Here is a 12,931-nt window from a genome sequence, read left to right on the forward strand (position 1 = left end):
TTGAAGCCAGTGGCAGGGCTCCTGTGGATTTCAGCCATGCCAGTACTTCATCTACTGAGGGCAAGGAGGGGAAGAGCTGTGAATTGCAACACCACTAAGAAAAGTTTGTGTCTTTTGATGAAAAAAGAGTTAGAAATCAAAGTAGAGAGCATCCCAAACACACTGAGTGGCTGCTGCATCGCTAAGAGATGTGGCTTAGCACAGGTGTACGTTCTTGCATGACCTGCCTGGCACTGGTTCCTTGGATGCTGCTCAGAGCTTGGGTCCATCATGCTTCTAATGCCCCCTGCCTCATGTGGAGAACTCATTTCTCATCTTCAGGATTTGCTTAAATGTGTTTTTTTTCCAAGAGTGATGCAGTACAGACTGGTGTTGCCCAGTTATCTGTGTGACTAATAACAGCTTCAGATTCCTGACAGAAAAAGCAATTCAATAAAAGAAGTGATAAATAACGTTAATAAGGGTAAAGTTGAGAATCTACTGATGCTTACTTCAGGCTTTAGAGGAGGCAATAAAATAAGTTTTAGAGTCATTTATCATAGGGTAATAGCATCAATGATATTTTGGTGGAAAACAGCCCCTAGATTGTTGACTCAGCAGCAAAATTGAGGAGCAGAGGAATACAAGGTTATAGTCTGGTCTGGAGTTTGGCAGGACCGTAGACTAAGCATGAGCAAGAAATGAGTGATGGCAGCACACCAGTTAATGAGGGTGAATGCTGCCATATATAAGAATTGTGAAACAATTTGCTTGCATGAAGGTTAATGGATTTAAAGACGATTCATCTCACTACAGCACAATGGAAACGTGAATGAATTTGTACCAGGAAAAGTCACCTCTGAGAGTGAAAGCGTCAGAAGGGGAACAGGTGTAGGAGGAAGAGGGTTAGGCCGCTTCAGAGGAAACATATGGAAATACCAGGAGAAGATGGTGGATGTGGTGTAGTTCTATGAGAATACTCTGAATCTTACTCTCCAGGGAGCTGCTCTGCTTTGTAGTGGTAATGGATGAGTGGGAAAAGCACAGCTATGATCAGGAAAGACTATTCACCTCTTGGAGCTTTCAGTTTCTTTGAGCCAAATGCTTGCATTGGTGTTCATCTGCAGTCGCTGGTGTTGCATGGATGTGCTCCAGCTGGAGACCCTCCCAGCATTTCCTGCTGCTTGAAATGGAAGCAGAGTCCTGCAGCCACTCATGTCATGACATGGGATGCAGATTTTATCTGCTGTCATAGCTCAGTCAGACGTACCATCCTGAAATGATGGGAACTGATTATGCAGTTTTGTCTGCATAGCCCCATGAGCTGATTGAGGAGCCAAAGAATATATGACCTAATCTCAAAATAATAAGCTGTGCTTTAAAAAAGCAATAAAAAGTTGTCCTTATTGATGTGAATAGACATATCCAGACTGATTTCTCGGACAAAACTAGGTCATCTGATGTATTTCTGTTCCACATTAAACCCCATTTTGTGAATAATTTTTCCCTTTAACGTTGTTGGTTTTAATTCTTACAGGTTGTTCTCCACCCTACTCCTAATAGCCCAAAGCAGTCAGAGTGGCACAAAATGACTGTTTCCAAAAACTGCCCGGATCAAGACCTGAAGATCAAGCTTGCTGTGCGAATGGATAAGCCTCAAAACATGAAGCACTCTGGGTAAACACTTGTCTCAATCTGAAGTAATTTTGTTCTGAATGTGCATTAGGAAATTTCACTTTTTTAATATTCTCAAAGAGGCGCTCTCTTTCTCAAGTTCACAGGAGGTGAAGCAGAAAGATAAATACAAACATGGCGTTAGTTCAGTCATTTATAATGCACTTCCCATATTCTTAGTGTAGACTTTTTTAATGCATATGAACCAAACAGTTTAAATTTTAAACAGTTTTCCTCAGGAAATTCGTAATTATGTTTTTTCCTGTGAGAAATAATAAGTGAACCTCCTGACTCTCTTACAGACAATAATACAATTTTTTAAGTTGCTCTGTGTCTCCCTGTATTGATTTCTCAAAACCAAAATCACAGTGCACTTTCCACTTGAAATAAACCCCAGTGTGACTGGCATTGTTTATACTGAGATACACAACACAATTACATAGCAGTTGCTTGGAGTAGGACTAATAATTTGGAAGGTAAAAGGGGCACCTCTCCTTTCCAGGAGGGAGTGTCAGAAGATCTGGGGCCAGAGGGATCCCTGATCACGTCTACCTTCATGTAGTTACAAATGAGATCTAGCTAAGGCCATTGGCAAGGCTCTGATTGCTCTTCAGAGCTGAGGATATGACAAAAAATTGAAACTGTCTGGGAAACTCACTGTTGGAAATAACTCTTTCTCCAGTTTGTTTTTGGTGCTATAAAAGTGACTTTGTTTCACTTTTATTTTCATAGTGTTTCGTTAAATTCCATCCATTATTAGGTGGTTTAGATCACTCACCTTTTCTAATTCCTCCTCCTTCTGTCTTCTGTGCTGATGAGATCAGAGCCAGTAGTCTTGTGTGAAGTGTAATTTTTTCACCACTATCACAGGCACCAAAGCCAGAGAGGACACGTCCCCTGTCCTGTTTATTTCCTTGATCTCAGCTGATAACAGGGCTGTTCTCAAGCTTTCTTCAACTAACATTTGATTTACATGATACTCCTCAAAACTCTGAGGTTTATACCTCTTGCTACCAGAACTGAGATTATCTTTCTGTTGATATTAGCAGCAATAGCCAAAAGGACACTTACTACCCTCTTCTTGGACTTGCCAAGGATTCAAAGCCCACTTAAGCATGACTTGGAGTTTTGTGGTTTTAACATTCACCAAGAGTATGCTGGATCTCTTCTGGCATAAGAAACCCCTTGCATAATCAAAAATGAACTACTTTTTCTATTTATTGAGCCAGAACTAAAGTAATTATAGTGGTACATAAAACATACTAATGCTGAATAATATCCTTATGTTTATTATTAGCCTGGTGCTGCCACTAGTTTTGCTGATGTTTGTGTTACAATGTTACAGTGGCCACTTCATCACAGAGATTAAGTGCTTATTTTGACATTAATTTAAAAAGTTAATTCTTCGTAGAAAACAGTAAATTCACTCCTCCCCTGAAATTATTCAGTTTGCTTGAATTATCTGTAGCCAAGCAATTTCTTGGATTTCATCTTAGAGCTGCTCAGTGAAGTGTCCTGGTTTAGTCAGTCCAATGGATATTGAGGTCCTGCGTACTGGGTTGGATGTAGGAAGTGTTGCTCTGTTTGACAGCTCCCCTCAGCCAAATGGTTTTATGAAGGCTAAAGCAGATTTGGGGGTTGTCTCCCTTAATTCTTCCACTGCAAATGCATTCTTTGCCCACCCAACCATGTTGTAGCTATTCACTGGCACTAAAGGGCTTTAAAGTCTGAGCAAGTTGTGAAGGACAAAGGGAGAGAGAATTAATACTGTGTAACATTAAGACTCTGTAAGATTTTTATGTCACTTTCTTTGCAGGTAATTTTTTCAGGCTAGAAATAAACCCACTCATGAATGCTGCTGAGCTTGAGAGTCTTGTAATTATTTCTGCTTGTGCATTAATTTCAGTTTCTAAGTGTAAACAAAATGCACTGAAAAGCAAGAAAACAACAGATGAGCACTTGTGTGCTGAATTCACCTGTTCTTTTCTCCTAGGTATTTATGGGCCATTGGTAAAAATGTTTGGAAGAGATGGAAGAAACGATTCTTTGTCCTGGTCCAGGTAACAGATGTAACTAGAAGTGATCTTAAATCACAACATGAAATACTTGAGTCTGTCCTCCGGCCACTTTCAGTGCCGTGTGATTGATGCTGAGCTGTGGCTCTGTGCAGGGTGCCTGTTAATCATGGATTCTTTTCTAAATGTATGGGTGTTCTCAAGGATATCCCAGTTGCAGACTTCTAGCCATGAGTTTCCAGATGCACTTGAATGCTTGATAAAATGGCGAATTAATTTTAATGAGGAATTAATGAGGCGAGGAGGAAGCTCAGTCTGTCTTGGTTGGAGGTTCTTGGGCTCCCTTTTGAACCTCCAGGTTAAATTTGGACCCCATTTGAATCTGCAAAAGTTTCATCATATCAGAGTCAGCATCAAATCATTCTTGACGTTTATCTTGCCTTCACATTCATTACTGCTTCTCATTGTCTACAGCTCTCACTGATCATTTTGCAATCATCATTTTGCAATGTCTTTCTTTTTCCCCTTTTTTTTTTTTCCACTTTTTGCCCCCCCAGTTTCAGTCGACCTGTATATTTGACCACTGTTAAGAATTTCAAGGAAACAGGCAGATGTCCTCTGTAACCTAAAAGGATCTGGTCAGTACTTGGTGTGTTACATCTTTCCTCACCTTCCAAGAGCAGGTGGAACCACTGCATTGGCCACAGAAGTGTGTGGCTCCAGTGTGAGTGATCCATCTTCACACCAACCTGAGGAAGTCATAGAGTCCTCTTGGGTCCATCTCTCTCTCCCTCCTCTCTGGACTCTCATGGTGTGTTGTCTCCAAGTGTGAGGAATAAAACTTTTGTTCAGGGTTTTCTATGAAAAGCAGCACAGAGATGCTGTGATGGAATAACATGGGATCCAGCTGAGATCTTGTGACAACACAGATCCAAACTGATCAGGTCAGAGGGTAAAATCTTGCTGCTGATGAAACAGATGGCAGGTCTGCTGTAGAGGGTCAAATTGTAAGAACAGAGATGGTAAAAACCAGGTGCACCAGACCCCACATTTGGAGCATGCTTGTGTGCTGTCTGTCCTGCGCTGGTAAGGGCAGCCAGGCTGTCCCTCTTCCACCTTAGACACCTGGTTTCTCTGATCCTAAATCACCTGGTGTAAGCTGATACCTTTGTTTTGTTTTGTGTTAATTATTGGTCCAAGTTCAGCTGTTTCAGTAGGAGCTAAATTGTATTCATTCTTCTTTTATCCATCATTGCTGGCTTCCATAGCATGAAACTATGGGGCAGATAAGAAAATCCATCCTTGGGGAGTAAAGGGGATTTATGATGTGTGGGACCCGTGTAAGTAGGAGGCTATTTGGAGAGACCCATTGAATAGCTAGTCCCATAACCAAGTATGATCAGCAGAGACAGTTTAAGTGCTCATTTTGTACTCCACATGGGGTCAAAATGGCCACGGAGAGGGGGGAGGTGGTGTAGAGCAGCCACGGGGCATGCCTCTATCTGCCTTTCCCTTTTGGTAACGTTGTGTACTGACCCTGTTCTTGGGCAGAGATTGAAGGATTGCTTTTCTCTGTATGTTTCCTTTATTATGTTCTGAAATGAAGTTAGGAGTGCTATGGCAGTCCGTGATCACCTGTAGAGCAACTGGTATTGCTTTTCCCTGAGAGACAATTCAGTCCTATTAGACCAAGTTCTCATCTTCTTTCCCTGTGAACAGGGATTCTCCAAAGCAGAGAGTAATTTTTCCTAACCTAATTTCTCCCATAAATAATTATATTGATACTCTTCTGTGCAAGGGTTTGCAGATTTGGACATGGATTCCCTTATCTCTCTCAGAGAGCCTTCTGGCCATTCAGTGTGGTTGCAGTTGCTTCTCTGGTTTTCAGCTGCTATATATTCTTCAGCTTGCTGTGGAATTGAAGCTCTCAGAGTTATTCCATGTTTTCTCATGTTACTAGGTCTGTATTCGTCAGTTGGCATATCAGAGCAGAATTTGGCCAGAAAAGCAATTCATTTGAATAAGATGAGCAGACTTTTGCCCCCAGAGAGTCTCTGTAGCCCACCTCAGAAATTCCAGCTGCCACTGCAGCTTCTCTGTTACGTTACCGTTTGCTCAACATTTGGTGCAATGTAAAGTGTTCTGCTGTACATCAAATATAAACAAGAAACACTCTCTATGCAGTCCCTCAGATGTAGTTTGAGCATATTGAACATGTCAGCAGGCAATAAAGATGGAATAAAAATACTTTGCTGTCCGTATGTTTGTCATTTGCTTTTCATGCAACGCAAAGGATGGGTGCTGGTACAAACAGGGATTGGCAGTAAAGGTGTTGATGTCCAGGGTGCTCTGAACTCGGCTAAACCACAAGCAGACAATAACACCTGCAGGAAGGTGAGCTGGCTCTTGTTACAGAGAATGGACAAGGAGCAGCCCCTCTTTCAGGAGCTCCATCCATACCAGGCTCTTGCCTGCACCAGAGCTGAGAGATAGAGGCCAAAGCATAAAGTCCATTTGGGATATAGTGGTCTGGTCAGTCCATGACACTGCCAGGAGGTCAAGGCTCTTTGGAGGAATAACTAAACATTTCCTTTCTGATCCCTTGTCTCTGTCCTTTACCTGTAGCATCTTCTATTGCAGCTCTGTCTCCTCTCCTGTTGCTTGCAGAATAACCTCCTCCTCGTGGTCTTGTGCTCTCTCCTGCCCCTCTTTCCCCATTTCAGATGGACACAGCCCTGGTTCCTTCAGTGCTATAGGGTGGTACCACTCTGCCTTCTGGTACCAGTGGTTAAGAAATTAGTGATAATAAATACTCAAACTCTTCATAACTATTTAAATAAGGCACAAAGGTGCCAAACTGTGTGGGTGGCACCAAGGAGGAAGGTGTTGATGGCAGTTTGTCTCTTTTGTGTCAGTGATGCCTTGCCGCCATGAATGGAGGCTTTGCATGCGTATGGAGAAAAACCAGCTCTGCTGGGAGCGCTTCCACTGCTACTTGGCTTGCGTAAGCCCTGGAGAGAAGAGGAAAGGAGCAATAACTGCCTTGTAATTTGGGTGGAATAATCTCTCGCACCTTCTGTGTCTGTGTAACTGCAAGGGTTATACAGGAGTGATTTGTTTGGGTGTAGTGGGTGCGAGCAGTTCCTTTGTATCATTTCTAGACCTGAGCCTCAACTCTGCAGCACCTGCCTTGCTGGGTGGACTTGGCTCAACCCCTCGGGGAAGGTTTATGGCATGACATGGCTGGCAGAGCCAGTGTGTGTGCTCCTGTCCAACACCGATCCATGCATTAAGAGGGGTTAGTTTTCCCTTCCAAATGAATCACAGTCCTCTCTGTACACTGCCCACCCTTCTCATAGACACCCTTTGAGATGAGCAGCAGAAGAGCAGAATACTGATTAGATGTAAATTACATGGCAGAGACTCGTTACTTGCCTAATTTTAAATCCTGAGATATGCAGTGTGAAAATGATGGCAGAATATGGCCCTGAGCTTGGATGGAAATGGTCCGCAGCATCACAAGCGAGGAAAATGCTTCATAAAGGCGGCAGTAATGCCGGTGGCAGTGGTAAGCAAAAGCAACTGAGCTATTTAGGGCAAAGTTCTCTGTGACTGGTTAGGAAAGAAAATGTACATCCATTGCAGATGCTGTGTTTCCTAAGTTGCTGTATCAGCTCCTTGAGCACAGCGCACAAATTTCAGCCAGTTTGCCAATTAGACCCTCATGCAAAAGCTGGGATTTTTGATAGCTGACAGAGCTTGTATTAATTCTTTGCAAGGTCTAATGTGCTGTACCGGCAATAACACTATGGTTGGTTCTGGTGGATTTGCTGGCTTTGCAATAGGAAATTTCTTATAATGATTCTTAAGGGCAAGTGAATTAATTACACTGAGATTTCAGACTGAATCTGTTCGTCTCTTGTCATAACCCCATTTATGTGCTCTGGCAGCATATGGGAAGTAACACTCCATGGTACCTGGATGACATGTCTGCTGAGTAGCTTGAAGCAGTTTTCAGCTGATTGTGTCTGATGGTGTTTGCAGCATGTTGTTGGAACCAGATCAACTCTCTGCAGATTAAAACCAGTTGCAGGGTCTATGCCTGGATCTATTGTTTTAGTGACAGACTCCCTAAACTCAGTGTAATTTAGACTAACAGTGACAGTTCCTGCTTTTGCAAAACTCAGCTGACTCTGGATAAAATAAAATTAAGTAAGTGTTCAGTAACTCTGAATATCACACAGAATTTGAAAATAATTCAGCAGAATTGCAGTGTGGTACACCAGCAGTCCTAGACTGTGGTCTTCAAGCCGAGGTGAATGACCCATAGCTGGTCCTCATAATCATATTAAATCATGTTTTCTCTTAGACCCTTGCTGAGAACTAGGCATAGGTGGTGATTCTTGCGAAATCTGGAGTGTGATGGTACATACAAAATGTCTGGAGACTGCTGGTTAAACTGATGCCACAGCCTGTTATGCCTGGCTGCAGTAGGTCCTACATATCCTGTCCATACTCACACAGGATGAATTCCGACCACACTGCCCTGCCCGGGAGAGCACACACACCTGCTCGAAGAGAGAAGCTGGGACAACTGTTATGTGCAGCTTTTAGCACTGAATGGATATGCTGAGATGTGAAAACTATTGTTTTCACATTTTTTTCTTTAAGCCAGATCATTTCCTCTGCTCATTTGTGTCAGGAAAGGGCTTGGGAGGCAACATACAGCTGCAACCAGAGGACAAGTCTCCCATCAAAGTGGAAAGCTGTATTACAGCTGGCAGTATCTTTGCACGGTTTCTCTCCCTTGGGACAAGATGCATGCTGTTAATCTAGGAAAGGTCCATTTAAGAATTTAACCCAAGTAGGGCAGTGTTGTGTCAACAGTAAAAAAGGGGGAGCAAATGACTTAGCTCAGAGTGTGAGGAATGACAATTAACTGGTTTGATCAGGATCCTGGGGAAAGCAGTGCTTCACTGGAGCTGGAGTCTCTGGTGGAAAAACAAGGACAAAGTCAGGACTGGTTAATGCATATCTGCTGTATTTATTAATCAGTTGGATTATATAGCTGGTGACAGAATATGGTCAAGTGCCAAGAAAGTCAGATTTAATTTAGCAGCCTGGGAATAGTGAACTTTGCCATTTGTCTCCTGCTGTCTGCTTCCCCTTTCCTGAATTTCTTTGTCTTTTTCCCCACTTTTTTCCCCTTGTGTTCTTTTATCTCAAATTATTTCTCGAAGTGTTTTCCCTTTCTTGTAATGAACCAGCCAGGGCTGCCTCAGATTAGTTCCCTTCTTTTACTTTCTCTCAGTTCAGCTTCCGTAGATGCTCTATTCCTGGCTGTCATCAAGTCCCTGGATGAAATCCCAGCTGCTTTGAGAGTTTGTCCCTCACTGGGCAGAGATTTCTCCTCTGTCTTCCTTCAGTTTCCTCTCTGTATCTGTGTTTTTTCCAATTACTCAAACCATTCATCTTGCCCATCCCATCTGCTTGCTCACTCTCATACTCAGCTATGGTTCAGTGTGAACTCAGCAGGCTGTAAGATTAATTTCTGCTATTAACTGTTTCACTTGTCTGGCCACTTCTGAGCTTTACAGAAAGCAGGCTCTGTAAAGCATAATATTTTAGAGGACTGATGAAAGGCAAATGCAATCTCCTCTTGACCCTACAGTGCTGTTCAGCAGCAAAGCACAACTGTGACATACTGAGCTTTCTAGAATGTCATTTTCTTGGGCTTGGCTTTACCACTGCTTGTAAATGAAAGGAGCCACATTGCACTGGTAGCCATGGCACCAGCTTCTCTCTGACCCCAAGCAGTAAATGCTCTAGGCAGCAGGATAGGGCACACAGGCTGGTTTGCCAGTCCTTGAAGTCAGTAGCTTGAGTTGTTTAGGTGCAGACACTCTGGATGGCACAGTTGGCACCTCTTCCAGAGGCCATCAATAGCTTTGTCCTCTCTCCAACCTGATACTTGCTTGCTCCTGCCAGCAAGCTTTGTGGCATTCCTGAGCTTGGGCTTCTCCTTTGAGCTGTGTAAGTAGTGAAGAAGATGTGAACCTGGATGAGCCGTGGCTCACTGCTTGTTATAGACCCACCCGTAAGTTTCTCTTAAAGGTCTCTTCTGATAACAATGTAGAGCAGCTTCTTTCAAGGAAATCCTGTGCATCCTAACAGGAGAGACCAATTTGCTTTGCCTTTGTCCCAGGATGGCTCCACCAGAGCCTACTGTCTACACCTGTCTTTTATAACTTTTAATATGAGAAATACAAGCTCTGAAATGCCTTTTTCTGTATGTTACCACTGTGTTGCTATGGTTGTTTTATTGATAGGGCAGAAGAATATTTTCTGGGTCCAAAGAGGAGTGGAATTACTTGTATATGAGGAAGAGCCTGAAATTCAGACCTCATGTTCAGGGTCAGAGAACAAAAGCTGAACTACTGAATGAATTTACCTGTTGCTATAGACCATATAGGAGAAGCAAAAAAGCATTAGTGGTATTAAGGCTTTCAATAAATGTCAGCATAGGTTAGCTAGCTGACTCGTTTCAGGAACTGGATTTATCATGCAGTCCCTGAAGTTCAGGCTGTCTAACACAGAGAAATCAAGTCCTTACCGCTCAGATGAGATCTCTAGGATTTTCCCATAAATAAAGCCAATTCCAGCGTTTCTCCAGGAGATGGCAGCAACATACTGCAAGTACCAGTGAATGAACACCACAGGAGTCTGAATGTTGTGCTGTGGGGCACTGGGTTTTATATTTTTATTTTTAGATTTCTTCGTGTTAATCTTTTTAGGTTTTGTGTTGCCTATACAATGGCAAGCATGCAAAGTTCAGAGCAGGGAATATGCACTGGTGTGCTCCTGCTATTGGTCTGCTACTTGTCAATCTTTTGTCAGTGCTGGTGGTTTTAAGGAGGATGAAAGATGCTTAAAGCATTGCTTTTAGTCTTACTCCCACAAATGCGTTAATGATAGGGTTTATTCTTAGGTGGCTTTTGGAGCTGTTCCTGGAGAAAAGCTCAGTGCAGGCAGGGCTGCTGGAGCAGGCTGGCAGCGAGCAGAAGCCCATAGAGGGCAGCAATAAACCGAGCGGTGTCTGGGAGATGCTCTGCCAATAGACGGGGTCCTCCGACTTCAATAAATTACATTTTATTAGTGAGAGATGCCACCAAAATAAATGCTGCATGCGTCTTTGTAGTTAAGTGATTTGGCTGGAGTTTGAAGGCAAAACCCCCCAGCCCAGCCACGCTCCCCTGTTTCAGGATCTCTCCCAACTTCCAAAAAATGACAAGCATGATTCATTGCCACCCACCAGAGTTTTAAAGTTTCCTCCAGAGGTCAAGAAAATGTCCAGACAAATAAAATTACGTCAGGCATCCAGGATGTGACACAACCTTAACAAAGTCATTTGAAATCATTTGACAGTAAATTTCCCTGTGAGTTCCTAGCCTAGGGCATGGAGAATCCTCTCCTCTCCTCCCTGACGAGCTCCTTGCCGACCATCCAGATCGCAGCACACTGAGTACGTGCAGGGTTTTGATGTGGCCTGATGGGCTCCTAAAGGCGATTTGGGAGCCTGGCAGAGCCCCCGCAGCTGAGTCGGCTTCCGTCAAGAGCTTGACATTGAATATGTCGTGTCATGCAGATGGTACCTCAGAGGAGTGAGAGCTGCCATTTACAGCACTGATGACAACAACTGCTGAGATCAGTGGGATCTTAAGATTGCTTTAATATGACTGGCACCTAGCAATTTAGCTCACATTGTTTGTGACAGAGTGTCACTCTTGCACTTGTCTGGGGATGAATGATAGAGGGTTTTAAGCCGTGGAGCTTCCGCTTTTGGAGGAAATTAAACCACTGTATGTACTGATGTGGAGAATTAGATGCATGCTGCAGCTGGGTGTGCTAAGAGAGGGCTTTGTAAAAGCCTGGTAAAAAGTTTAGTCTGTCTCTAATGGGCAATGACCATCCAAATTACCCCAGCACCCCCAGTCCCTGCAAACACGCCGTCAGTGTGCGGCGTTTGTCAGCGCTTTGGATTGCCTTGTGGTGGTCACCCGGTGCCATCTTAGCTTTGTGATTTTCCTCAGGTTAGTCAATATACATTTGCTATGTGCAGCTACCGGGAGAAGAAAGCTGAACCTCAAGAGCTGCTGCAGCTTGACGGATACACCGTGGACTACACTGACCCTCAGCCAGGTACGGGGCTGGCGGCTCCCGTGGGTGCTGCGCTTACCACTCCCAAAGGGAGTCCTCTCTCTCCCTCTCCCTGCCTGCAGCTGAACTGTGATCAGCATTATTCTAAATATGTTTGTTTATACTGATCATTATCTATGCATGACTTTACTATAAATAGATCTAAGGAGCTGAGCTAGGAGTTGCACCAGAGGAGGGAAAGACTCATCTCTTCTGGGGAGCCCAAGTGAATTAGACACTTAAATCCCAATGAAATTTGACTGTGAGCTGAATTCTCAAATTGAGTAATGATCCCAACCTATGCCTTCAGATTATATTCCCTAAATAAAAGGCTAGCAGCTATGCTTGTCTTTATTGTAGAAAATATTTATGGGACCAAGCCAACATATTTGTCTGCCCCGTTCTCTCTCATGGATGTCAGTGCATGGAAGGGGCAGGGACAGAAAGCCCCTGGCAGCTGGAGGTACCTGTTGGTGGTAAGACCCTTCTTCAAGTGGAGGAGCACCATTTTTCTTTTATTTCAATGGGGCAACATGCTGAGCATGGTGATCCTCACCATGCCCTGGGTAGTGCTATCCCCAGAGGAGATGAGAAAAGATACAGTAGGTTGGTTGTCAAGACCTTTATTCCAGTTTAACTCTTCTATCAGGGAGATGGGAAGATGGGTGCCAAATCAAGGCAAAGACAGAAATAAAGATATCACCCAAGGACCTTTTTCCGCAGTGTGAGCACTGATGCATTCAGTCTAATGGGGAACCTCCCACTCAAAACCTATGTTTAATTGGGCTCCAGTGGTGCAACTCACATGGGACTTGCACAGATGGAGCTATAGGTGAGAGAAGCAATTAATCTGAGTGTGTTGGGGCATGTTTTAATAACTGGGCTGTAGGATGCTACCTGGGGACCTGTGGGCTGTCTTGCAGGTGAGTTAGGTGCAGGGGAGGGGACTGAGCTGGGAGCAGCATGGGACTGGGTGAAGAGACACCGGAGCCGTGGTGGGGTGGGAAGCCGGGGGAGATCTCCTGGCTGGCCTCAAAGTCTGTGAAACTGCATTGTCACTTCCTTTC

At 43.8% G+C, this 12,931-nt stretch overlaps 1 protein-coding gene across 12 annotated transcripts in view; it reads left to right on the plus strand.

Annotated features, from left to right (window-relative positions):
* The window catches only part of CADPS (calcium dependent secretion activator), a 210,514-nt gene that overhangs the window by 99,293 nt on the left and 98,290 nt on the right, over positions 1 to 12,931 (plus strand). For all 12 annotated transcript variants that reach the window (XM_042015159.1, XM_042015148.1, XM_042015248.1 and 9 more), the window contains exons 8-10: positions 1,517 to 1,656; positions 3,647 to 3,713; positions 11,759 to 11,867. In XM_042015159.1, coding sequence (XP_041871093.1) covers positions 1,517 to 1,656; positions 3,647 to 3,713; positions 11,759 to 11,867 — 316 coding nt within the window. The remainder of the gene's footprint in view (positions 1 to 1,516; positions 1,657 to 3,646; positions 3,714 to 11,758; positions 11,868 to 12,931) is intronic.

The sequence above is a fragment of the Corvus kubaryi genome, unplaced genomic scaffold (assembly GCF_017639235.1).
Source record: "Corvus kubaryi isolate FWS band 111438036 unplaced genomic scaffold, C.kubaryi_AGA036_p1.0 136, whole genome shotgun sequence".
Lineage (NCBI taxonomy): Eukaryota > Metazoa > Chordata > Aves > Passeriformes > Corvidae > Corvus > Corvus kubaryi.